General features: G+C 44.4%; 1 protein-coding gene across 1 annotated transcript in view; it reads left to right on the top strand.

Moving 5' to 3' along the window:
* The first annotated feature begins 280 nt into the window (after nucleotides 1–280).
* LOC112244093 (zinc finger protein 574) overlaps nucleotides 281–26,517 on the top strand; it is a 36,399-nt gene continuing 10,162 nt past the window's right edge. The window contains exons 1-8 of the mRNA XM_042304410.1: nucleotides 281–430; nucleotides 3,542–3,881; nucleotides 4,310–5,263; nucleotides 5,442–5,680; nucleotides 5,931–6,110; nucleotides 6,689–6,786; nucleotides 8,932–9,026; nucleotides 17,265–17,413. Of these exons, the coding sequence (XP_042160344.1) occupies nucleotides 281–430; nucleotides 3,542–3,881; nucleotides 4,310–5,263; nucleotides 5,442–5,680; nucleotides 5,931–6,110; nucleotides 6,689–6,786; nucleotides 8,932–9,026; nucleotides 17,265–17,413 (2,205 nt within the window). The remainder of the gene's footprint in view (nucleotides 431–3,541; nucleotides 3,882–4,309; nucleotides 5,264–5,441; nucleotides 5,681–5,930; nucleotides 6,111–6,688; nucleotides 6,787–8,931; nucleotides 9,027–17,264; nucleotides 17,414–26,517) is intronic.

The raw sequence follows: 26,517 nt of genomic DNA, 5'->3' as shown, positions 1-26,517 counted from the left end.
TTAAATGAGGACTTGCAAGCATTTATACATTGGGTAATACAACACATTCTCAATCGGTCTACAATAAAATATAATGATATTTGGATGCATCAGCTGGTGGGGGGATAACCTAAATGTAGCCTATATTAATAACATATTAGTTAGGCTATATTGTAGGCTAATAATTGAGTGCATGTGCTGCTTGCAAACATAAAACAGAACACCCAACCTGAATTGAATATGATCAGTAATGCACTGTTTTGGTCTAGATCTCCTCTCTCTCCCTGTGGCAGGTATGGCGATGGATAGTGCCGCTGTGTACATGTGCTTCCCCTGCTACCAAGAGTTTGACACCCTGGAGGAGGTGCTGGCCCACCAGCTGACCTGCACCACAGAGAACATGGGGAGTGGGGCCCCCACCCCCGTCTCCATCCCCTTCCTACAGACTCAGGTAATAGTGGAAGCTTCAAACTCCATGGACATTTTAAACTAAATAGGCTAGGTCTAGAACATTGATAAACAATAACGTTTTATTAAACCTTTCTCATCTTTTGCACATCTAGGCTAAATGGTTCTGGATAAAAGCATCTGCTAAATGGCATATATTATTGTTATTGTTATATTACATTTTATTAATGCAGTAGTGTGTACATTTCATAGTGTCGCCATTGTTGTGCTCAAGGCTTCCCATGTAAATTGGAAAGCCTTGTGAGGCTGAAGCGTAATTCACAGTCCACACGCGCAGAGCCGTGATAGTCCGGCGGTCCGTCTGTGGGGGAGGCACAACCCGACCACGCTCCTTCAAAATTCCCAACCAATGCGGCTCCAGTTTGAATGTGGTGACGGTTGAAAAATAGCTTGAGCCACGCTGAGAATTTAAAAATGAAAGCCAACGGTCCAATACTCTAGAACACTGCTGTGCAGACGCGTACATGTTTTGGACTCTGATAAGCACTGTAGACTACAAAACTGCACTGCATTTTACCCAGTACAAAAGGAGTTAGATCCTCCGTTAAGACATGCATAACCAGGAATTTTCAGTTCACTGAGACGTATTCCTTTGAGACACAGTTCATCCAAATGTTGTACTGCGTTAAGTGGCAGTTCTACATAGAAGTCCTACAGAATATCTGCATGTCTGAAAGTTCATGAGAGTGAGAACATTCCATTCCATTTTCTTTGAGTCATAATAGGAAATTAGATGACCAGCACTGTCCTTATTTTTTGTTTATTTTTGGAGATAAAAATAGATAATACAATATTCAAGTTGGGCAAGAACACATATTTCAAAAACCGCCGTACACAAACAAACAAATAATATGCATAAAATAAAAATATGACAGATCACATTACTTTCTACATCAAATATTGAATTATAATATTAAAATGTACAGATACTTTTTCTGTTACTATGTAATTTGAGGGAGTAACACTATCCTTGTTCCACTGTATCGCTACCTCGCAATGATAGCTACAGTGTGCTCGGAGGTTTAAAATAGTGAGCCGTCGACCGTGAGTGACGTTTACCAGCGTCGCTCTCCGAAACGTGTCCCCAGCCTCCCATGGTGACGGTCTCCTCAAGCTCAGAACCATAAAGCGTGTTGTCATGAGTGACAGACAGATTGCATCTTGAGTTGCCAGTGGGGAGAGAAAAGGAGCGTGAAAGATGAATCAGTCAGCTCCACCCCTCCTCCTGATGGATGGCTCATTGGCCTCCTCACAGACGAATCAGCTGTGGAAACACTAAAAACCTAAGTGCCTTATGGCATTCTGGCCCCTGCTCTGCCGTCAGCTGCCTGATTACTACCATTCAGACTTCATTAGCTAGATTATCATCATTTCTGTGTAACATTAAAGGTGACATTGCTATAAAACAGGGGGTGTTTACATTTCAAATTAATGTAGGCTGCTATTATACCAAACTTTTTTTTTACTTGACTTGTTCAGATCCAGAGAACTGTAATTACATGGAAGAGGTTTAGTAGGAAATTAGAAGCTTTGCTTTTTAGCATTAAAAACGAAGATGGAAAATGAACACCGTGGTAGAACCACTTTGTAATATGTATGTATTTAATGACATTCCTATTACCCATCTTGCTTACCAAGAGGGAAAGATTAAGTGTTATTAAAAAGAAACTTCAGCAAAGTAGAGTGCTCCCTCAGTTACTTTAATTACATGTTGACCCATGTGTAATATTTTAGTGCACTTCCTGAGTTGAAGTCCAGTTCTGGAATCGGTAATTAAATCAATTCATTATATGATACAGGCCTCTATACACACTAGCCAGTTTCACTGACCAAACAGGCCTATGGGCCCTGGTCAAAAGTAGAGAACTATAAGGAATAGGATGCTATTTGGGATGTAGACACAGTTTCCTGTCTCAAGTCCTTCTAGGAGACAGTGACTCAAACACCAGCGTCACATTGAAAATGCTCTCTCATCAAGAACATATGAATACACACATACATGACACTATTTCAAGAGCTCCGGACGGTCCGCAGGATTAGTTTTTGCCACGTTGGATAAGAACAGTGTCAGCGGCAGTTCAAGTTACATAGTCTGGTTTTATAACTCAGCTCCCTTACTGAGCTAAAACTCTTGATTTGTGAGTATTTACTATGAAACTAAATAAATCAGACATGACTGAAATTTATTGTAATGGTGATTTAGTTTGTTTGCGGAATCAAAACAAGCAAACAAAAAACATTTACTAAGACTATGGAGATTTAAATATATCCATAATTAGCAGTCTGTTTCTCTATACTATACTAAATATATTTCTGCATTTCTCAATTCTAACAATGACTCCAACAAATTGTCTAAAGCAGAAACAAGCTGGTAGTACTCAGTCTAGGCTACTAATAACAGAATGAGCCACAGTGGTGCCTCTGCTTGAATGAAGACACTCCTGAAGGAACACATCATTAACCTCGACCTTGATTGTTTTTATCATCCTAATGGATCAACGAGCAGTTCTCAAACGCCACGGACTTACCCTCTGAACTCAACTGATAGACCTGTGGTATTTATAATCGCCCTGCCCCTCAGTCCTTACCCCCCCCCTCAGAGAAACCCTCCCTCTGTTGATCTAAAGACTGCTCTGTGTGCTCTCATTGATCCCTCTGTCCTCTGAATACTCTATTACTATATTCCTCTATTGTCATCCCTCATCTGCCTGACAAAAACACTGTTCCTGTTTCATTTGACTATGGACTTTTTCAACAACAACAACAAAACTATTGTCACGTACACCACGTAGGTGCAGTGAAATGTGTTCTTTTACAGGGTCAGCCATAGTAGTACAGCACTCAAATTAGTTTTTTTACCTTGTCGGCTCGGGTATTCAAACCAGCGACCTTTCTGTTACTTGCCCAACCTTATAACTGCTAGGATACCTGGTTGCCTGTGACGGTATTGTTATCCAGTACTGCCATGGAAACAAGTTTTTTCAATTTGACACCAAAACATATTGGTGTTTTCGTTCACTCATTATTGTCCAGACTGGTCAGCTTCTGTTTTGTCTTATTTTCTCACATTCTCTTTTTCTTTCCCTCTCTCCAGCAACAGGTGTATACCGAGCCCATTGCTCCATCGCCTGCCCCTCAGACCAAGGCCAGTTTCTCGTCTGTGCTGTTCAGCTCTGGTGCACCAGGTCTGGCCATGGCTAGCCCAAATAAGCCCTCAGGAGACACGCCCAAGATCCTGTACCAGTGTGGCGACTGTGACGCCCTGTTCCACTCCCTGATCCTCTGGCAGCAGCACCGCAAACATGGCCAGTGTCTTCAGACCAAGGCAGGACCCACCCAACCAGGACCAGAAGAGACTGGATCTGGATCAGAACTGGCCCCAGAGGGAGGGGGGAAGCACGGTCAGGCTGAAGTGGAAGTGGAGGTGGACCTGGGTCCAGATGAACCGTACAAACCAAACTCACCAGATGACCAAGAAGGAGGAGGGGGCAGAGGAAGGGGTAGAGGGAGAGGAAGGGGTAGAGGGAGAGGAAGGACTCAGGAGAGGTCACAACAAACCCAGCAACAGCAGGATGTAGTGAAGTCTGAGCTGCCAGCAGAGAAAGAGGAGGATGGGATGAGTGCAGAGGATACATCAGCCACCCTGGATCACACGTATCTGCCAAACACCACCAACAGAGGGCAGGAAGGAAGAGAGGAAGAGCCAGAAACAGAGAGCATAGGGGAATCCACTGAATCTAAAGCCTCTGAGATCCAGGCTCAGGCAGCTCATTCATCTACAGAGGCCCAGTCTGCACCAGACAGCCAGTCCATCCCAGACCGCGCTCCCTCCCAGGACCCCCCAGACCGCGCTCCCTCCCAGGACCCCCAGACCGCGCTCCCTCCCAGGACCCCCAGACCCTGCTCCCTCCCAGGACCCCCAGACCCTGCTCCCTCCCAGGACCCCCAGACCCTTCTCTCTCCCAGGACCCCCCAGACCCTGCTCCCTCCCAGGACCTCCCAGCCGATAACCCTGGGGAGGAGCAGACGTCCTACTACTACAGGATGAAGGCAGCCAAGAAGCTCAAGCCCCCGTCCAGCCTGCTGTGTGTGGACTGTGGCTCCAGCTTCGGCATGGTGTCTGAGCTGGTCACCCACCGTAAGGCCCAGCATGGCCTCAAGGAAGCCCTGCACCACTGCACCGTGTGTGGGGAGAGCTTCCTCAACACCACCCTCTTCCTCTACCACCGCAAACAGCACAAGGAGAAAGGCAAGGAGGGGGTCACACAAACCCAGGCCCAGGGAGGACAGATGCAGGATGCAGATTACCAGTATTACAAAATACTAACACTGCAGCAAGAGGTGGTGGAAGAGATGGTGGAAGAGTCTAAAGAGGAGACAGTGGGGGTGGCGGATTCCCAGAACAATGGAACTGAGAAGCAGAACTGGGATGGAACCCCCTCTATTTCCACTGTCTCTACCTCTGCTCTGGTTAAGGTGGTCCAGGTCCAGAGTTTCCTGTGTGCCCAGTGTGGAGCCAGCTTCACTAAAGAGCCAGAGCTCAGTGCCCACCGTAGGGACAAGCACGGCCTGAACGAGCCCCTCCACCACTGTTCCCAGTGTGGCCAGAGCTTCATGAACACCACCCAGTACCTTTACCACCGACGCCAGCACCGTGGGGAACCAGGGACTGGCGCAGGAGCAGCCACACCCCCCCAGGGAAGCCCCCGCGCCCCCAAGAGGATGCTGTCCCCACCTGCCGCCTCGTCCAGTGCTGCGTCAGGCTCACCGGCGAAAATACCTGCTATCAGGATACGTAGCATCAACGATCTCAATGGTAGGTTCGACCCAGTGGCAGCTGGGCTCAACATAGTGGGAAGACTTAACTCTGCTGTAAAAAATAGAATAATAACTGATTCCAAACCAAACGGAATATTGCTAAGTTTCACTATTGTTTAAGGTTATTTTGACGGACCGTCAATAGTTTCTGACCTTGCTCTCTCCTCATTGGGCAGAGAACAAAGACCAGGGCAAAGAGGTGAATCCAGTCATCCTTAAGGAAGAGCAGGAGGAGAATATTGTAGTGGGGGAACAACCGGACACCAACCTCCCTCCTCCAGCCAAACTGATGCAGGACTGGTCCCGCACCCCTCTCCCCCACGTCTGCCCCCACTGTGGCCAGACCTTCACACGCAGGGGGTTCCTCCGCGCTCACGTCTTCAGCCACACCGGAGAGAAGCTCTTCACCTGCAAGGTACTGCTTGACTGGACATGTGTTCTATTGAAAATGCTGTGAAATATTGATGTAAATGACTGAAACTAGTTGTGTATCAACAAGTAGCAGGAGTTAGTTAGGAATAGCTTCCTATTATATACTTAATGTTTATTTTTCTGTTTAATCTATGTGACGAAATCTTAGTGCTCTTGTGCTATGTGAAATAGCTATGTTGTACTGGGCTTCCGTCAATCAAATTCATCCTCGTTCTTCTTCTTGGTTAATTCAGGTGTGTCAGAAGTCGTTTGCGTCCTCTCCCAACCTGCTGCGCCACAGCCTGACCCACATGGGCACCAAACCTTTCCCCTGCTCCTTGTGTGGCAAGCGCTTCTCCCAGCCGGGTGTCCTGAAGAGGCACGGCCTCACCCACAGCCAGCCCAAATCCCGCCGTCGCAGGTCCCGATGGAAGGTCAGGCATGGGGGGGGGTCACTGCACCCTATAGTACACTATTCCCTATGTGGTGCACTACTTTTGACCAGGGCCCATTGGGCTCTGGTCTCCATTGGGCTCTGGTCTCCATTGGGCTCTAGTCTCCATTGGGCTCTGGTCCCCATTGGGCTCTGGTCCCCATTGGGCTCTGGTCCCCATTGGGCTCTGGTCTCCATTGGGCTCTGGTCCCCATTGGGCTCTGGTCCCCACCGGGCTCTGGTCCCCATTGGGCTCTGGTCAAAAGTAGTTCAATATGTAGGGAATGCAGAGCCGTTTGGGACACAGCCCTGGATTACCTGATTGTTTTTAGAATGTCTAACAATCCCCTGAGAACATCTCTGAACACCACAGACAAGTCCTGGAGAGCCACAGCGTGAACAGGGTTTTGTTCCAGCCCAATCGGATGTGTTGCTGCTGGCCTAGAACAAATATCTGTACACACTGAGGCTCTCTAGGATCAGAGAAATTCAGGAATGCTGTTTGTCTCTACGTTAACATTGAGACAGGCTGTTAGTTGTTTCCCCTGATGTTGTGCTATGTCAATGACATCCCTGCAGAAGAGGACACCAGAGGGGGAGGATGGAGAAAGCCAGCTGTTCGCCTGTCCCAACTGCACTGCTCGCTTCCAGACTGACCAACAGCTGCAGGAGCACAGGTACGGGCGTGACTGGGCTGTGACTCCATTAAATGTGCAGGTTGAAATCAACCCCAAAGGCCTGTTTCACAGAACTAGATTAGACAAGGAACACATTTCAATGTGTAAGTTACCTTGATTGGACCCTGCTTGTTTTACAGGGAGAAACAAACACACCACGGTACTGTATTTACCGTGACAGTAGAGCATAAGACTGGACTGAGAACAGGAGATGTGCTACACATAACCCAAACACAGGCCAGACGCTGTTCCTACACAGGCCGGACGCTGTTCCTACACAGGCCGGACGCTGTTCCTACACAGGCCGGGCCCTGTTCCTACACAGGCCGGGCCCTGTTCCTACACAGGCCGGGCCCTGTCCCTACACAGGCCGGGCCCTGTCCCTACACAGGCCGGGCCCTGTCCCTACACAGGCCGGGCCCTGTCCCTACACAGGCCGGGCCCTGTCCCTACACAGGCCGGGCCCTGTTCCTACACAGTGAGGGGATTTAGACAGAGTTGTTAACTTAGAGACAGAGATGCCTCAGTGCCCTTGAGCCCTCGCCAGCGATGATTGACAGGCGGGCGGCGGTAAATTAAGATAACGATAAAGGGTAGGACGAGAAAGCGATGGAGACAGACAGGCTGAGGAGCTAGAGGTGGGGGATGCGGGGAGGGAGGAGCTGAGGCAGGAGAAATGATCCGGGGATCAATAGGAGGGCGTGATCAGAGAGTGAATGGAACGTTACCCTTGAACTGCATGTCAATGTGTAGTTGGGGTGAAGCAGGAAGTCCCAGCGTCTCTGAAAGGGGACAGTCCATATCCCTACACCCCCTCTCATTAGCGAACACTGGGGGGTGTGAAGACCTGGACTGAAGCTTTAATTCTCAGGGTCATCTTTGCCTGAAATATTGATTCCTATTGTCAGCCCTGTGCAAAGGGATGATTGACCAGACAGTTTATATAGGGCTATAAGTGGTCCACAGCACACACACTATGTTTACCATCTAATATTACATTCACTATCATCAGTCATGAATTATACGTAGAACACAATGTATTTTCCAGCAGTTCATAATCATTATTTCTTTATCGTTGCCAAGGACATTGACTCAGCTGCTTGTAATGCATTGGCTAGTGGCTAGCACTAAAACACCTGCTAGCCAGGGTTGATTAGTGGAATCTGAGGGTTTTAATGCTGGGCTAGAATAAAACCATGACACTGCAGGACTGTAGTTAAGAATTGAATACCTCCACTGCTGAAGAAATGTGTTTAGGTGAACTCTTCCACCACCGCAGTGTTTCCCAGCCCTGGTCCTCCAGTACCACCAACAGTACATGTTTTTATTGTAACCCTGGACAAGCACACCTGATTCAACTTGTCAGCTAATCATCAAGCCCTCAATGAGTTGAATGAGGTGTGTTTGTCAAGGGCTACAACAAAGCTGTGTACTGTTGGGGGTCCTGGAGGACCAGGGCGGGGAAACACTGTGCTAGTGATCAAACACAACACTGATCCAGCCAGTTATATACATCCCAGTGGTTCTCCTCCCTCTCCTTCCCCAGGGCTATATCCTGCCATTATGGAATGGATAAACATAGGCTCTCATATCTCATCACACACTGAAACCACCTGTTCATCTGCAGCCATTGTATTATATGACACACCTAATGACTCCGTATTGAACCTTAAAAGGCTTAACAACATGGTTAAGCACACAGGTCTGGAGGTAATCCTAATACTGTGACACTAAGGTGATAGCCAGCATGTGGTTGTGTGTGTTATTCCTCCTCTGTGGATGAGGATTACAGTGGGCCCTTGAAGCGTGGCTTACATGCATCTACAAATGACACACTGCAGTGTTATTAGTACCAGTGAGCTGCTGCACATATTGTTGATGATGGTGGTGCTCCTTTTGTCCCTTTTCCTCACAGCTTTAATTCTTTCTCAGCTTCCAAGAAAAACATGTTGCTCATTGCAGTACTGTATTAATAGCCTTTGTTTTTTTATAACTCTTTGTTTTTACCCCTCTTTCATTTTTTGCTCTGAAAAAAAACCAAAACATGTATTTTTCTGTAATAATTTATTCAGAAGTGTATTATTAACATTAGTTGTTGTTTACACTTCTTTCCCTTTTCTCTTCCCTTTGTGTTCTGTCCATCAGACTGCTCCACACCAGCCACCCGTTCCCCTGCTCTGTCTGTGGAGAGGCCTTCAAACGCAGGAAGGAGCTGGACCTGCACTCCCTCATTCACCAAGGTAGCTCCTCCCCTCTCCTCTCAGCTGCCGTGTGTGTCTGATAAGCACTGGACAAGAAAGAGACACCAGTGCCTGTATCCATAAAGCGTCTAAGTAGGAGTGCTGATCTAGGATCAGTTTAGCCTTTTAGATCATAATGAATTAGATTATAAGGACAGTAGTGATTATGTTATACTGAGGCAGAGATTGTCGAGCGTAGGTCTTTCGGAGCATGCCGTTGCATGGTTTGCTAACTATCTGTCTGATAGAACTCAGTGCACTCAATTCGATTGTCTCATGTCTGTTAAATTGTCTGTCTGTAATGGTGTACCCCAGGGCTCTGTACTTGGTCCCCACTTATTCACTATTTTATATAAATAATTTAGACAAAAATGTGCAAAATGCACAACTTCACTTTTATGCTGATATTGTTATTTATTGTTGTCATCTCACACAAAAGCTTTCCAGAACTTGAAAACTGCTTTTTATACTGTTCAACATACCTTGTGTCAATTGAAGAATATCCTCAATACTGACATAACTAAACTAATGTTGTTTTCTAAAGCAAGAATTATTACTACCTATTACTACCTGTCAGGGCAATGAGATTAAGACTGTAACCTCATAAATATCTTGGAATTTTATTTGATAACGGCCTCTCTTTTAAATGACATATTTGGGATATTTGAAGTTGGGATTTTATTTTAAGAATAAGGCCTGTTTTTATTTTGAAGCCAGAAGGAGGCTAGTATCAGCTACATTTATCCCTTTACTAGACTATGGAGATATTTTATATATGAATGCTTCTGCTCAGTGTTTGAGATCACCTGACACCCTTTACCATGGAGCATTGAGCTTTATTTTAAACTGCAAAACCCTTTCTCACCACTGCACTTACCAGGATTGGCTGGCCTTCTCTAGTCACTCGTAGGCTCAGTCACTGGTATACTTTTATTTACAAAGCCATTTTGGGTTTACTACCATTTTATTTGGGCATTTTTATTGTTCAGAAATGTGGTGAGTACTCTCCGTTCACAGGACTTTATTCCAAATGTCCAAACTGAATTTGGTAAAAGGGCTTTTATGTACTTTGCACCATTGGGTTGGAACGCCTTACAAAATACTTTTAAACTGGAAGAACTTGTCCCTATTGGTGTTTTTAAATTATTGCTGAAGGATTTTGAGGCTGATTCCCTGACCTTTCAATGTTTTTAATTTGCTGTTTTATGATTTATTTTACTTGATTATGTGTAGTTTTTCATGTTGTCTGTCTGTAATTGTGTAATGACTTGGTGCTGCCTATCTTGGCCAGGATGCTCTTGAAAAAGAGATTTAAAATCTCAATGAGCCCTTCCTGGTTAAATAAAGGTTAAATAAAATGAATCAAATATATATATTTTTTTTTCACCTTTATTTAACCAGGTAGGCCAGTTGAGAACAAGTTTTCATTTGCAACTGCGACCTGGCCAAGATAAAGCATAGCAGTGTGAGCAGACAATACAGAGTTACACATGGAATAAACAATTAACAAGTCAATAACACAGTAGGAAACAAAGGGGGGAGTCTATATACAATGTGTGCAAAAGGCATGAGGAGGTAGGCGAATAATTACAATTTTGCAGATTAACACTGGAGTGATAAATGATCAGATGGTCATGTACAGGTAGAGATATTGGTGTGCAAAAGAGCAAGTAAATAAATAAAAACAGTATGGGGATGAGGTAGGTGAAAATGGGTGGGCTATTTATCAATAGACTATGTACAGCAGCAGCGATCGGTTAGCTGCTCAGATAGCTGATGTTTGAAGTTGGTGAGGGAGATAAAAGTCTCCAACTTCAGCGATTTTGCAATTCGTTCCAGTCACAGGCAGCAGAGTACTGGAACGAAAGGCGGCCAAATGAGGTTTTGGCTTTAGGGATGATCAGTGAGATACACCTGCTGGAGCGCGTGCTACGGATGGGTGTTGCCATCGTGACCAGTGAACTGAGATAAGGCGGAGCTTTACCTAGCATGGACTTGTAGATGACCTGGAGCCAGTGGGTCTGGCGACGAATATGTAACGAGGGCCAGCCGACTAGAGCATACAGATCGCAGTGGTGGGTGGTATAAGGTGCTTTAGTGACAAAGCGGATGGCACTGTGATAGACTGCATCCAGTTTGCTGAGTAGAGTGTTGGAAGCCATTTTGTAGATGACATCGCCGAAGTCGAGGATCGGAAGGATAGTCAGTTTTACTAGGGTAAGCTTGGCGGCGTGAGTGAAGGAGGCTTTGTTGCGGAATAGAAAGCCGACTCTTGATTTGATTTTTGATTGGAGATGTTTGATATGAGTCTGGAAGGAGAGTTTGCAGTCTAGCCAGACACCTAGGTACTTATAGATGTCCACATATTCAAGGTCGGAACCATCCAGGGTGGTGATGCTAGTCGGGCATGCGGGTGCAGGCAGCGATCGGTTGAAAAGCATGCATTTGGTTTTACTAGCGTTTAAGAGCAGTTGGAGGCCACGGAAGGAGTGTTGTATGGCATTGAAGCTTGTTTGGAGGTTAGATAGCACAGTGTCCAATGACGGGCCGAAAGTATATAGAATGGTGTCGTCTGCGTAGAGGTGGATCAGGGAATCGCCCGCAGCAAGAGCAACATCATTGATATATACAGAGAAAAGAGTCGGCCCGAGAATTGAACCCTGTGGCACCCCCATAGAGACTGCCAGAGGACCGGACAGCATGCCCTCCGATTTGACACACTGAACTCTGTCTGCAAAGTAATTGGTGAACCAGGCAAGGCAGTCATCCGAAAACCGAGGCTACTGAGTCTGCCGATAAGAATATGGTGATTGACAGAGTCGAAAGCCTTGGCAAGGTCAATGAAGACGGCTGCACAGTACTGTCTTTTATCGATGGCGGTTATGATATCGTTTAGTACCTTGAGTGTTGCTGAGGTGCACCCGTGACCGGCTCGGAAACCAGATTGCACAGCGGAGAAGGTACGGTGGGATTCGAGATGGTCAGTGACCTGTTTGTTGACTTGGCTTTCAAAGACCTTAGATAGGCAGGGCAGGATGGATATAGGTCTGTAACAGTTTGGGTCCAGGGTGCCTCCCATATGTAATGTGCACTAGTGTATGTGTGGGCCGTGAATTAGTGAAGCTGCTAATCATGGAGCTGATTTCCATGTTAAGTATGCAGAGGTAATCCCTGCGCCTTAGTAGTAATTAGGGGTTTAATGGTTCACCAAACCAATGCAGTTTTGGGGTCACCATTCGGTTTCGAAACAGAAGGAAAATGAGATGCGATCACAATGTTCCTTGCATTGTCTATTGTTACCAGATTGTTATGTTGGGCCTCAAGTTTCCACTCAGATGCTGCGTTTGAGGTGGGACTTTACCAGATGTAAAGTCGTAAATACCAGTTGGATGCGTTCATGTGAGTTGAACTCGTTGAGAAACACGGATTGGCTAATGGCCAACAAGCTGTGTCAACCATAAAGTAGAGCTATAGTGCTTGTAAACAAATTATAGTTAAAAAACCACACTAATAGATAGTTTTTTATAAATATAGTTTTGTTGTTGCATTTAACTGCCGAAAATGCTGTTATAGAGGTCATTTCTTTAGTAGGTGACGTCAGAGGTCACCATGGTGGGAGAAGTGGATGCTCAGGATGATAGACCAGTTTCCCACTAGTAATTACCTGTTTGAGTGCCGTTCAAGTGGATTATTCCCAGTTGTATGTCACTTCCCACTTGGTTATGAACACACCATGTCATTGCCTCTTTCAGTGCCAGATGTGGACTGTAATAAAAGGGGTCGTGTACGGTGCTACAGACATCTCCCACTCCGGGGTAATGTGATGGGCTGTCACTATAAGCGCAGCATGGTGCATTTGCCAATTCATTGAAAACTTTGGCTTTGGTTTGCCTATGTAGAGCGGGTACTACCTGTTTCCTGAAATGGGTGTAACAGCGAAGTTCGTAACGTGACTTGATCACTTTCACAAGGTGCTAAAAAGCCTTATTCTAAACCACCGGGAATGGGCACATACCCGCTGCTATAAACCAGGCTGTAAAAAGTATAAACCATTGCCTACCTATCGCTCTTGTCATTTATTTGGCCCGGTCAGAATCAGCTGCTATGGGCTACTTGAATGCAGAGGGAAGACGATGTTGTGTAGTTTCTTTGTGTTTCCATCTTACTCTGGTATACTGGGGCCCACTGATGTTGCTGTAAATGTGTCAACATATTTGAAGTGTTGTTAGCTACATAGGCTATTCTTGTTGAGCGTGGTGACTTAGTGTTACCGTTTTATCCACAACTCTATACATCACCCCTGTAATCTACTGGGAAGCCTAAATGTTCCCAAACTGGGGGATTTAAAAGATGAACGGGTATTCGCCAATTCTGGTCTATCGAATCGACCCCACCAATTAATGGGTCAAAATATCTGCTGATCTTAATCGGGTCTGGCGTCAAAAGCTGCCGTTGACAGCATCGGTGCAGTGGGGTCAGAGATAAGTGCACCTCGGAGAGAGAGAGATGTGATTGGTTGGAATTGATCCATTGATTATTAGTTAATGCTCTGATGGAGAGGATCCTTATTAAAAGTTTCAACGGAGGGCTCCTCAGTGGGGACTGGTGACCGCTCCAGCCGGGAGGGAGGATTCCGCTGGGTTGGAGTTGCCGTGGTAACTGTAGATGCCGGTGGCTAAGATGGGGAAACATCAAACCTCAGCACCTTCTCTTGTTTTCTCTCCTCTTCTTTTGCTCCTTTAGCTTCACAGAAGCAGACAGAGAGCCTGAGTGTGTTCACCAATATCCAGACTGTCAACAGTAGTGCATGTGTCTGTCTGTGTGTCTATAAATAAGTTACCTTAAGCCACATACTGTAACCTATACTGAGGGATGACAATACAGATAGAATACCCTCTAACCCAGTGTGTGTTTTGGTGGGTTGGGACTAGAGGTCGACCGATTAATCGGAATGGCCGATTAATTAGTGCCGATTTCAAGTTTTCGTAACAATCGGAAATCGGTATTTTTGGACGCCAATTTTTTTACATTAAAAAAATAAATATATATTTTTTTACAACTTTATTTGCAGAGGCAAGTCAGTTAAAGAGCACATTCTTATTTCCAATGACGGCCTAGGAACGGTGGGTTAACTGCCTTGTTCAGGGGCTGAACGGCAGATTTTTACCTTGTCAGCTCAGGGATTCAGTCGTGCAACCTTACGGTTAACTAGTCCAATGCTCTAACCACCTGCCTCACGAGGAGCCTGCCTGTTACACAAATGCCGTAAGAAGCCAAGGTAAGTTGCTAGCTAGCATTAAACTTATCTTGTAAAAAACAATCAATCAATCATAATCACTAGTTATAACTACACATGGTTGATATTACTAGTTTATCTAGCGTGTCCTGCGTTGCATATAACCGATGCGGTGCACATTTGCGAAAAAGGACGGTTGTTGCTCCAACGTGTACCTAACCATAAACATTAATGCCTTTCTTAAAATCAATACACAGAAGTATATATTTTTAAACCTGCATATTTAGCTAAAAGAAAGGTTAGCAGACAATATTAACCAGGTGAAATTGTGTCACTTCTCTTGCGTTCATTCCACGCAGAGTCAGGGTGTATGCAACAGTTTGGGCCGCCTGGCTCATTGCAAACTAATTTGCCAGAATTTTACGTAATTATGACATAACATTGACGGTTGTGCAATGTAACAGCAATATTTAGACTTATGGATGCCACCCGTTAGATAAAATACGGAACGGTTCCGTATTTCGCTGAAAGAATAAACGTTTTGTTTTCGAAATGATAGTTTCCGGATCTGACCATATTAATGACTTAAGGCTCGTATTTCTGTATGTTATTATGTTATAATTAAGTCTATGATTTGATTAGAGCAGTCTGACTGAGTGATGGTAGTTACCAGTAGGCTCGTAAGCATTAATTCAAACAGCAATTTAGTGCGTTTTGCCAGCAGCTCTTCACAATGCTTCAAGCATTGCGCTGTTTATGTTTTCAAGCCTATCAACTCCCGAGATTAGGCTGGTGTAACCGATGTGAAATGGCTAGCTAGTTAGCGGGGTGCACGCTAATAGCGTTTCAAACGTCACTTGCTCTGAGACTTGGAGTAGTTGTTCCCCTTGCTCTGCGTGGGTAACGCTGCTTCGAGGGTGGCTGTTGTCAATGTGTTCCTGGTTCGAGCCCAGGTAGCGGCGAGGAGAGGGATGGAAGCCATACTGGTACACTGGCAATACTGAAGTGCCTATAAGAACATCCAATAGTCAAATGTATATGAAATGTATTTTATTTTTATTTCACCTTTATTTAACCAGGTAGGCTAGTTGAGAACAAGTTCTCATTTACAACTGCGACCTGGCCAAGATAAAGCAAATCGTATAGAGAGAAATATTCCTATAATTCCTATAATAACTGCAACCTAAAACTTCTTACCTGGGAATATTGAAGACTCATGTTAAAAGTTCTCATGTTCTGAGCAAGGAACTTAAAACCTGTTATGGCAAGGCGATCCCCTAGGGGAACCCCCCCCCACACCCAACACAACATATATTTATGTTAGACCACCACCAAATCCCCCCAAAAAACACAGCCACTTTTCCCAGCCAAATATAGTCACAAAAGCAGGAATAGAGATAAAAATTAATCACTAACCTTTTGAAAATCTTCATCAGATGACACTCGTATGACATGTTACACAATACATTTATGTTTTGTTCGATAATATGCATATTTATATCCACAAATCTCGGTTTACATTGACGCCATGTTCAGAAATGCCTCCAAAATATCCGGAGGAATTATAGAAAGCTACGCCGGATAACAGAAATACTCATCATAAACTTTGACTAAAGATACATGTTCTACATGTAATTAAAGATACACTGGTTCTTAATGCAACCGCTGTGTCAGATTTTTTTTAAACGTTACGAAAAAAGCCTACCATGCAATAATCTGAGACAGCGCTCAGACGTAAATATATTTCTCCGCCATGTGGGAGTCAACAGAAATACGAAATTACATCATACATATTCCCTTACCTTTGATGATCTTACATCAGAATGCAGTGCAAGGAGTCCTAGTTCCACAATAAATCATTGTTTTGTTCCATAATGTCCAATACTATTGTCCAATTAGCTGCATTTGCTAGCACTTTCAGCTCACGTGCCCAAAAGCTGACGCTGGTCCAGGAGAACTCAGACGAAAACTTCAAAAAGATATATTCCAGGTCGAATAAACTGGTCAAACTAAGTAGAGAATCAATCTTCAGGATGTTATTTTCATATATATCCAATAACGTTCCAACCGGAGCATACGTTTTCATCTGCAGCCAAATGGAACGATGGTGACAGCCACAGACAAATGCGCCACAGGGAAATGGCATTCTGTCGGGACATTGACTATTTCCCCTCCCATTCGGTCAAAGTTCACACCAGAAGCTCCATTCTACTTTCTACTGAATGAGGACATCTAGTGGAAGGCATAGGAAGTGCTACCAGATCTTATTTGGAAGTGGATAGGCGATGACTTGAAATTAGACATGTATTCAGAATTTCACTTCCTGTTTGGAAGATTTGCTGCCCTATGAGTTCTGTTATACTCACAGACATAATTCAAACAGTTTTAGAAACTTCAGAGTGTTTTCTATCCAATAGTAATAATAATATGCATATATTAGCAATCTAGGACAGAGTAGGATGCAGTTCACTATGGGCACGCAATTCATCCAAAGTGAAAATACTGCCCCCTATCCCCAACAAGTTAAACGTTAGCTTTCTTACATGGCACATATTGCACTTTTACTTTCTTCTCCAACACTTTGTTTTTGCATCATTTAAACCAAATTGAACATGTTTCATTATTTATTTGAAGCTAAATTGATTTTATTGATGTATTATATTAAGTTAAAATAAGTGTTCATTCTGTATTGTTGTAATTGTCATTATGACAAATACATTTTTAAAAATTGCCCGATTTAATCGGTATCAGCTTTTTTTGGTCCTCCAATAATCGGTACCTGCGTTGTAAAATCATAATCGGTCGACCTCTAGTAGGGACAGGAGGGGCCTGTGACCAGGGCCTGTGACTGTCTAAATACACGCTCAACCCATACATCCCTGTCCTTTCCATGTTTAGTGTATTTCAGTTGATTTCATGTACAGTCTCGAAACACTATTTGGAATGTGATAAACACTAATTTAGTAAGTAATTAACTTATTCTGCCCACCCCATCTCCCCAGATAAGGAGCCAGTGTTGTGCCCCCACTGTTCCTCCCAGTTCTTGAACCAGTCAGTGTTGGACATCCATCTGCAGCGCTGTACCAGCTCAGAGGAGGACAAGACTGTGGGCCGTGGCCGGGGACAGGGACGGGGACGCTCCATGGGACAGGTACACTGGCCGCCTCCTCTATACTAGTTATTCCTTATATAAATGGCTACTGTAATAGTATATGATACCTTATACACGTCTACTGTAATAGTAGAATACCTTGTAAACTCAGCAAAAAAAGAAACGTCCCTTTTCAAGACCCTGTCTTTCAAAGATAATTCGTAAAAATCCAAATAACTTCACAGATCTTCATTGTAAAGGGTTTAAACACTGTTTCCCATGCTTGTTCAATGAACCATAACAAATTAATGAACGTGCATGCTCTGTGGAATGGTCATTAAGACACTAACAACTTAAAGACGGTAGACAATGAAAACTTAGGACACTAAAGAGGCCTTTCTACTGACTGAAACACACCAAAAGAAAGATACCCAGGGTCCCTGCTGATCTGTGTGAACGTGCCTTAGGCATGCTGCAAGGAGGTATGAGGACTGCAGATGTGGCCAGGGCAATAAATTGCGATGTCTGTACTGTGAGACGCCTAAGACAGTGCTACAGGACGGACAGCCGATTGTCCTTGCAGTGGCAGAGCACTTGTAACAACACATGCACAGGATCGGTACATCCGAACATCACACCTGCGGGACAGGTAAAGGATGGCAACCACAACTCAAATCAAATCAAATTTATTTATATAGCCCTTCGTACATCAGCTGATATCTCAAAGTGCTGTACAGAAACCCAGCCTAAAACCCCAAACAGCAAGCAATGCAGGTGTAGAAGCACGGTGGCTAGGAAAAACTCCCAGAAAGGCCAAAACCTAGGAAGAAACCTAGAGAGGAACCAGGCTATGTGGGGTGGCCAGTCCTCTTCTGGCTGTGCCGGGTGGAGATTATAACAGAACATGGCCAAGATGTTCAATTGTTCATAAATGACCAGCATGGTCCAATAATAATAAGGCAGAACAGTTGAAACTGGAGCAGCAGCACGGCCAGGTGGACTGGGGACAGCAAGGAGTCATCATGTCAGGTAGTCCTGAGGCATGGTCCTAGGGCTCAGGTCCTCCCCGAGAGAGAGAGAAAGAAAGAGAGAATTAGAGAGAGCATACTTAAATTCACACAGGACACCGAATTGGACAGGAGAAGTACTCCAGATATAACAAACTGACCCTAGCCCCCCGACACATAAACTACTGCAGCATAAATACTGGAGGCTGAGACAGGAGGGGTCAGGAGACACTGTGGCCCCATCCGAGGACACCCCCGGACAGGGCCAAACAGGAAGGATATAACCCCACCCACTTTGCCAAAGCACAGCCCCCACACCACTAGAGGGATATCTTCAACCACCAACTTACCATCCTGAGACAAGGCCGAGTATAGCCCACAAAGAACTCCGCCACGGCACAACCCAAGGGGGGGGGTGCCAACCCAGACAGGAAGATCACATCAGTGACTCAACCCACTCAAGTGACGCACCCCTCCCAGGGACGGTATGAAAGAGCCCCAGTAAGCCAGTGACTCAGCCCCTGTAATAGGGTTAGAGGCAGAGAATCCCAGTGGAAAGAGGGGAACCGGCCAGGCAGAGACAGCAAGGGCGGTTCGTTGCTCCAGAGCCTTTCCGTTCACCTTCCCACTCCTGGGCCAGACTACACTCAATCATATGACCCACTGAAGAGATGAGTCTTCAGTAAAGACTTAAAGGTTGCGACCGAATTTGCGTCTCTTACATGGGTAGGCATTCCATTCCATAAAAATTGAGCTCTATAGGAGAAAGCCCTGCCTCCAGCTGTTTGCTTAGAAATTCTAGGGACAATTAGAAGGCCTGCGTCTTGTGACCGTAGCGTACGTGTAGGTATGTACGGCAGGGCCAAATCAGAGCGATAGGTAGGAGCAAGCCCATGTAATGCTTTGTAGGTTAGCAGTAAAACCTTGAAATCAGCCCTTGCCTTGACAGGAAGCCAGTGTAGGGAGGCTAGCACTGGAGTAATATGGTCAAATTTTTGGGTTCTAGTCAGGATTCTAGCGGCCGTATTTAGCACTAACTGAAGTTTATTTAGTGCTTTATCCGGGTAGCCGGAAAGTAGAGCATTGCAGCAGTCTAACCTAGAAGTGACAAAAGCATGGATGAATTTTTCTGCATCATTTTTGGACAGAAAGTTTCTGATTTTTGCAATGTTACGTAGATGGAAAAAAGCTCTCCTTGAAATGGATTTGATATGTTCTTCAAAAGAGAGATCAGGGTCCATAGTATAGCCGAGGTCCTTCACAGTTTTATTTGAGACGACTGTACAACCATTAAGATTAATCGTCAGATTCAACAGAAGATCTCTTTGTTTCTTGGGACCTAGAACAAGCATCTCTGTTTTGTCCGAGGTTAAAAGTAGAAAGTTTGCAGCCATCCACTTCCTTATGTCTGAAACGCATGCTTCTAGCGAGGGCAATTTTGGGGCTTCACCATGTTTCATTGAAATGTACAGCTGTGTGTCATCCGCATAGCAGTGAAAGTTAACATTATGTTTTCGAATGACATCCCCAAGAGGTTAAATATATAGTGAAAACAATAGTGGTCCTAAAACGGAACCTTGAGGAACACCGAAATTTACAGTTGATTTGTCAGAGGACAAACCATTCACAGAGACAAACTGATATCTTTCCGACAGATAAGATCTAAACCAGGCCAGAACTTGTCCATGTAGACCAATTTGGGTTTCCAATCTCTCCAAAAGAATGTGGTGATCGATGGTATCAAAAGCAGCACTAAGGTCTAGGAGCACGAGGACAGATGCAGAGCCTCGGTCTGATGCCATTAAAAGGTCATTTACCACCTTCACAAGTGCAGTCTCAGTGCTATGATGGGGTCTAAAACCAGACTGAAGCATTTTGTATACATTGTTTGTCTTCAGGAAGGCAGTGAGTTGCTGCGCAACAGCCTTTTCTAAACATTTTGAGAGGAATGGAAGATTCGATATAGGCCTATAGTTTTTTATATTTTCTGGGTCACGGTTTGGCTTTTTCAAGAGAGGCTTTATTACTGCCACTTTTAGTGAGTTTGGTACACATCCGGTGGATAGAGAGCCGTTTATTATGTTCAACATAGGAGGGCCAAGCACAGGAAGCAGCTCTTTCAGTAGTTTAGTTGGAATAGGGTCCAGTATGCAGCTTGAAGGTTTCGAGGCCATGATTATTTTCATCATTGTATCAAGAGATGTAGTACTAAAACACTTGAGCATCTCTCTTGATCCTAGGTCCTGGCAGAGTTGTGCAGACTCAGGACAACTGAGCTTTGAAGGAATACGCAGATTTAAAGAGGAGTCCGTAATTTGCTTTCTAATAATCATGATCTTTTCCTCAAAGAAGTTCATGAATTTATCACTGCTGAAGTGAAAGCCATCCTCTCTTGGGGAATGCTGCTTTTTAGTTAGCTTTGCGACAGTATCAAAAAGGAATTTCGGATTGTTCTTATTTTCCTCAATTAGAAAAATAGGATGATCGAGCAGCAGTAAGGACTCTTCGGTACTGCACGATACTGTCTTTCCAAGCTAGCCGGAAGACTTCCAGTTTTTTGGTGTGGCGCCATTTCCGTTACAATTTTCTGGAAGCTTGCTTCAGAGCTCAGGTATTTTCTGTGTACCAGGGAGCTAGTTTCTTATGAGAAATGTTTTTTGTTTTTAGGGGTGCAACTGCATCTAGGGTATTGCGCAAGGTTAAATTGAGTTCCTCAGTTAGGTGGTTAACTGATTTTTGTCCTCTGGCGTCCTTGGGTAGACAGAGGGAATCTGGAAGGACATCAAGGAATCTTTGTGTTGTCTGTGAATTTATAGCATGACTTTTGATGTTCCTTGGTTGGGGTCTGAGCACATTATTTGTTGCAATTGCAAACGTAATACAATGGTGGTCCGATAGTCCAGGATTATGAGGAAAAACATTAAGATCCACAACATTTATTCCATGGGACAAAACTAGGTCCAGAGTATGACTGTGACAGTGAGTGGGTCCAGAGACATGTTGGACAAAACCCACTGAGTCGATGATGGCTCCGAAAGCCTTTTGGAGTGGGTCTGTGGACTTTTCCATGTGAATATTAAAGTCACCAAAGATTAGAATATTATCTCCTATGACTACAAGGTCCGATAGGAATTCAGGGAACTCAATGAGGAACTGCCCGAGTTACACCAGGAACACACAATACATCCATCAAGACTGTCCGCAATAGGCTGAGAGAGGCTGGACTGAGGGCTTGTATGCCTGTTGTAAGGCAGGTCCTCACCAGACATCACCGGCAATAACGTCACCTATGGGCACAAACCCCCCCGTCGCTGGACCAGACAGGACTGGCAAAAAGTGCTCTTCACTGACGAGTCGTGTTTTTTTCTCACCAGGGGTGATGGTCGGATTCGAGTTTATCGTCGAAGGAATGAGCGTTACATCGAGGCCTGTATTCTGGAGCTGGATCGATTTGGAGGTGGAGGGTCCGTCATGGTCGAAGGCAGTGTGTCACAGCATCATCGGACTGAGCTTGTTGTCATTGCAGGCAGTCTCAACGCTGTGCGTTACAGGGAAGACATCCTCCTCCCTCATGTGGTACCCTTCCTGCAGGCTCATCCTGACATGACCCTCCAGCATGACAATGCCACCAGCCATACTGCTCATTCTGTGTGTGATTTCCTGCAAGACAGGAATGTCAGTGTTCTGCCATGACCAGCGAAGAGCCCAGATCTCAATATCATTGCGCACGTCTGGGACCTGTTGGAACGGAGGGTGAGGGCTAGGGCCATTCCGCCCAGAAATGTCCGGGAACTTGCAGGTGCCTTGGTGGAAGAGTGGGGTAACATCTCACACCAAGAACTGGCAAATCTGGTGCAGTTCATGAAGAGGAGATGCACTGCAGTACTTAATGTATCTGGTGGCCACACCAGATACTGACTGTTACTTTTGATTTTGAACTCCACTTTGTTCAGGGACACATTTATTCCATTTCTGTTAGGCACATGTCTGTGGAACTTGTTCAGTTTATGTTTCAGTTGTTGAAGCTTGTTATGTTCATACAAATATTAAGTTTGCTGAAAATAAACGCAGTTGATAGTGAGAGGATGTTTTTTTTGCTGAGTTTATATATGGCTGCTGTAATAGTATGACACCTTATATACATGTCTACTGTAATAGTAGAATACCTTATCTATATATTAGATGTCGACCGATTATGATTTTTCAACGCCGATACCGATTATTGGACGACCAAAAACAGCCGATACAGATTAATCGACTGATTTGTATTTATTTATTTGTATATATATATATATATATATATATATACACACTGCTCAAAAAAATAAAGGGAACACTTAAACAACACAATGTAACTCCAAGTCAATCACACGTCTGTGAAATCAAACTGTCCACTTAGGAAGCAACACTGATTGACAATAAATTTCACATGCTGTTGTGCAAATGGAATAGACAACAGGTGGAAATTATAGGCAATTAGCAAGACACCCCCAATAAAGGAGTGGTTCTGCAGGTGGTGACCACAGACCACTTCTCAGTTCCTATGCTTCCTGGCTGATGTTTTGGTCACTTGAATGCTGGCGGTGCTTTCACTCTAGTGGTAGCATGAGACGGAGTCTACAACCCACACAAGAGGCTCAGGTAGTGCAGCTCATCCAGGATGGCACATCAATGCAAGCTGTGGCAAGAAGGTTTGCTGTGTCTGTCAGCGTAGTGTCCAGAGTATGGAGGCGCTACCAGGAGACAGGCCAGTACATCAGGAGACGTGGAGGAGGCCGTAGGAGGGCAACAACCCAGCAGCAGGACCGCTACCTCCGCCTTTGTGCAAGGAGGAGCAGGAGGAGCACTGCCAGAGCCCTGCAAAATGACCCCCAGCAGGCCACAAATGTGCATGTGTCTGCTCAAACGGTCAGAAACAGACTCTGTGAGGGTGGTATGAGGGCCCAACGTCCACAGGTGGGGGTTGTGCTTACAGCCCAACACCGTGCAGGACGTTTGGCATTTGCCAGAGAACACCAAGATTGGCAAATTCGCCACTGGCGCCCTGTGCTCTTCACAGATGAAAGCAGGTTCACACTGAGCACATGTGAAAGACGTGACAGGGTCTGGAGACGCCGTGGAGAATGTTCTGCTTCCTGCAACATCCTCCAGCATGACCGGTTTGGCGGTGGGTCAGTCATGGTGTGGGGTGGCATTTCTTTGGGGGGCCGCACAACCCTCCATGTGCTCGCCAGAGATGGCCTGACTGCCATTAGGTACCGAGATGAGATCCTCAGACCCCTTGTGAGACCATATGCTGGTGCGGTTGGCCTTGGGTTCCTCCTAATGCAAGACAATGCTAGACCTCATGTGGCTGGAGTGTGTCAGCAGTTCCTGCAAGAGGAAGGCATTGATGCTATGGACTGGCCCGCCCTTTCCCCAGACCTGAATCCAATTGAGCACATCTGGGACATCATGTCTCGCTCCATCCACCAATGCCACGTTGTACCACAGACTGTCCAGGAGTTGACGGATGCTTTAGTCCAGGTCTGGGAGGAGATCCCTCAGGAGACCATCCGCCACCTCATCAGGAGCATGCCCAGGCGTTGTAGGGAGGTCATACAGGCACGTGGAGGCCACACACTACTGAGCCTCATTTTGACTTGTTTTAAGGACATTACATCAAAGTTGGATCAGCCTGTAGTGTGGTTTTCCACTTTAATTTTGAGTATGACTCCAAATCCAGACCTCCATGTGTTGATAAATTTGATTTCCATTGATCATTTTTGTGTGATTTTGTTGTCAGCACATTCAACTATGTAAAGAAAAAAGTATTTAATAAGAATATTTCATTCATTCAGATCTAGGATGTGTTATTTTAGTGTTCCCTTCATTTTTTTGAGCAGTGTGTATATATATATTTGTAATAATGACAATTTATAACAATACTGAATGAACAGTGAACTTTTATTTTAACTTAAATAATAATAAATAATGAAACGTGCTCAATTTGGTTTAAATAATGCAAAAACACAGTGTTGGTAAAGAAAGTAAAAGTGCAATATGTGCCATGTAAAAAAGTTAACGTTTTAAGTTCCTTGCTCAGAACATATGAAAGCTGGTGGGTCAATATTCCCAGTTATTCAATATTCCCAGTTAAGAAGTTTTAGGTTGTAGTTATTATAGGAGTTATGATGCGTCGACTATTTATCTCTATACCATTTGAATTTCATATACATTTGATTGTTGGATGTTCTAATAGGCACTTTGGTATTGCCAGCCTAATCTCAGGAGTTGGTAGGCTTGAAGTCATAAATAGCGCTGTGAAGCAAGCATTGCTAAGAGCTGCTGGCAAACGCAGTAAAGTTTGAATGAATGCTTACGAGCCTGCGGCGGCCTACCACTGTTCAGTCAAACTGCTCTATCAAATCATAGACTTAATTATAATGTAATAAACACAGAAATTTGAGCCATTGGTCATTAATATGGTCAAATCCGGAAACTATAATATCGAAAACAAAACGTTTATTCTTTCAGTGAAATACGGAACCGTTCTGTATTTTATTCAACGGCCGGCAACCATAAGTCTAAATATTGCTGTTATATTGCACAACCTTCAATGTTATGTCATAATTATGTAAAATTCTGCCAAATTAGTTCGCAACGACCCAGGCGGCCCAAACTGTTGCATATACCCTGACTCTGCGTGCAATGAACGCAAGAGAAGTGACACAATTTCCCTAGTTAATATTGCCTGCTAACATGAATTTATTTTAACTAAATATACAGGTTTAAAAAAATATCCTTGTGTGTATTGATTTTAAGAAAGGCATTGATGTTTATGGTTAGGTACGTTCGTGCAACGATTGTGCTTTTTTCGTGAATGTTTTTTTGTTAAATCATCCCCCGTTTGGCGAAGTAGGCTGTGATTCGATGATAAATTAACAGGCCCCACATTGATTATATGCAGGACAAGCTAGTGAACCTAGTAATATCATCAACCATGTGTAGTTAACTAGTGATTATGTGAAGATTGTTTTTTTATAAGATAAGTTTGACGCTAGCTAGCAACTTACCTTGGCTCCTTGCTGCACTCGTGTAACAGATGGTCAGCCTGCCATGCAGTCTCCTCGTGGATTGCAATGTAATCGGCCATAATCGGCGCCCAAAAATGCCGATTTACCTATTGTTATGAAAACTTGAAATCGGCCCTAATTAATCGGCTATGCTGATTTTAATCGGTCGACCTCTAATATATATGGCTACTGTAATAGTAGGAACCTACTCTACACTAGTTGTACCTTACATGGCTACTGTAATAGTATCATAGATTTAGCCGGTGGTAACTTGTAGAATAGACACCGGCTGGAATGTGGTTTTAACCTGTCAGCATTCAGGATAAGACCCACCCGTTGTATAATTAAGCAATAAGGCCCGAGGGGGTGTGGTATATGGCCAATATACCATTGCTAAGGGCTGTTCTTAGGCACGACGCAACGCAATATATCACAAACCCCCGAGGTGCCTTATTGCTATTATAAACTGGTTACCAATGTAATTAGAGCAGTAAAAATAAATGTTTTGTACAACCCTCTGATATACCACGGCTGTCAGCCAATCAGCATTCAGGGCTTGAACCACCCAGTTTATAATACCTTTTATAAACTGGGTGGTTCGAGCCCTGAATGCTGATTGGCTGACAGCTCTGGTATATCAGACCGTATAACACAGGTATGACAAAACATTTATTTTTACTGTTCTAATTATGTTTGTAACCCATTTTTAATAGCAATAAGGCACCTCTGGGGTTTGTGGTATATGACCAATATACCACGGCTAAGGGCTGTATCCAGGCACTCCGAGATGCGTCGTGCATAAGAACAGCCCTTAGCTATGGTGTATTGGCCGTTTACCACACCCCTTCGTGCCTTATTGCTTAAATATACATGGCTACTGTAATAGTAGGATCCTACTCTTAACTAGTTATACCTTATAGTGCCTTCAGAAAGTATTCACACCCCTTGACTTTTCGCACATTTAGCTTTGTTAAAATATATTACATTTGACATTTTTTGTCACTGGCCTACACTCAATACCCATATTAACAAATTAATTACAAATGAAAAGCTGAAATGTCTTGAGTCAATAAGTATTCAACCCCTAAATAAGTTCAGGTGT

Source organism: Oncorhynchus tshawytscha, linkage group LG23 (genome assembly GCF_018296145.1).
Source record: "Oncorhynchus tshawytscha isolate Ot180627B linkage group LG23, Otsh_v2.0, whole genome shotgun sequence".
NCBI lineage: Eukaryota > Metazoa > Chordata > Actinopteri > Salmoniformes > Salmonidae > Oncorhynchus > Oncorhynchus tshawytscha.
This window is presented reverse-complemented; position numbering and strand designations above follow the sequence as displayed.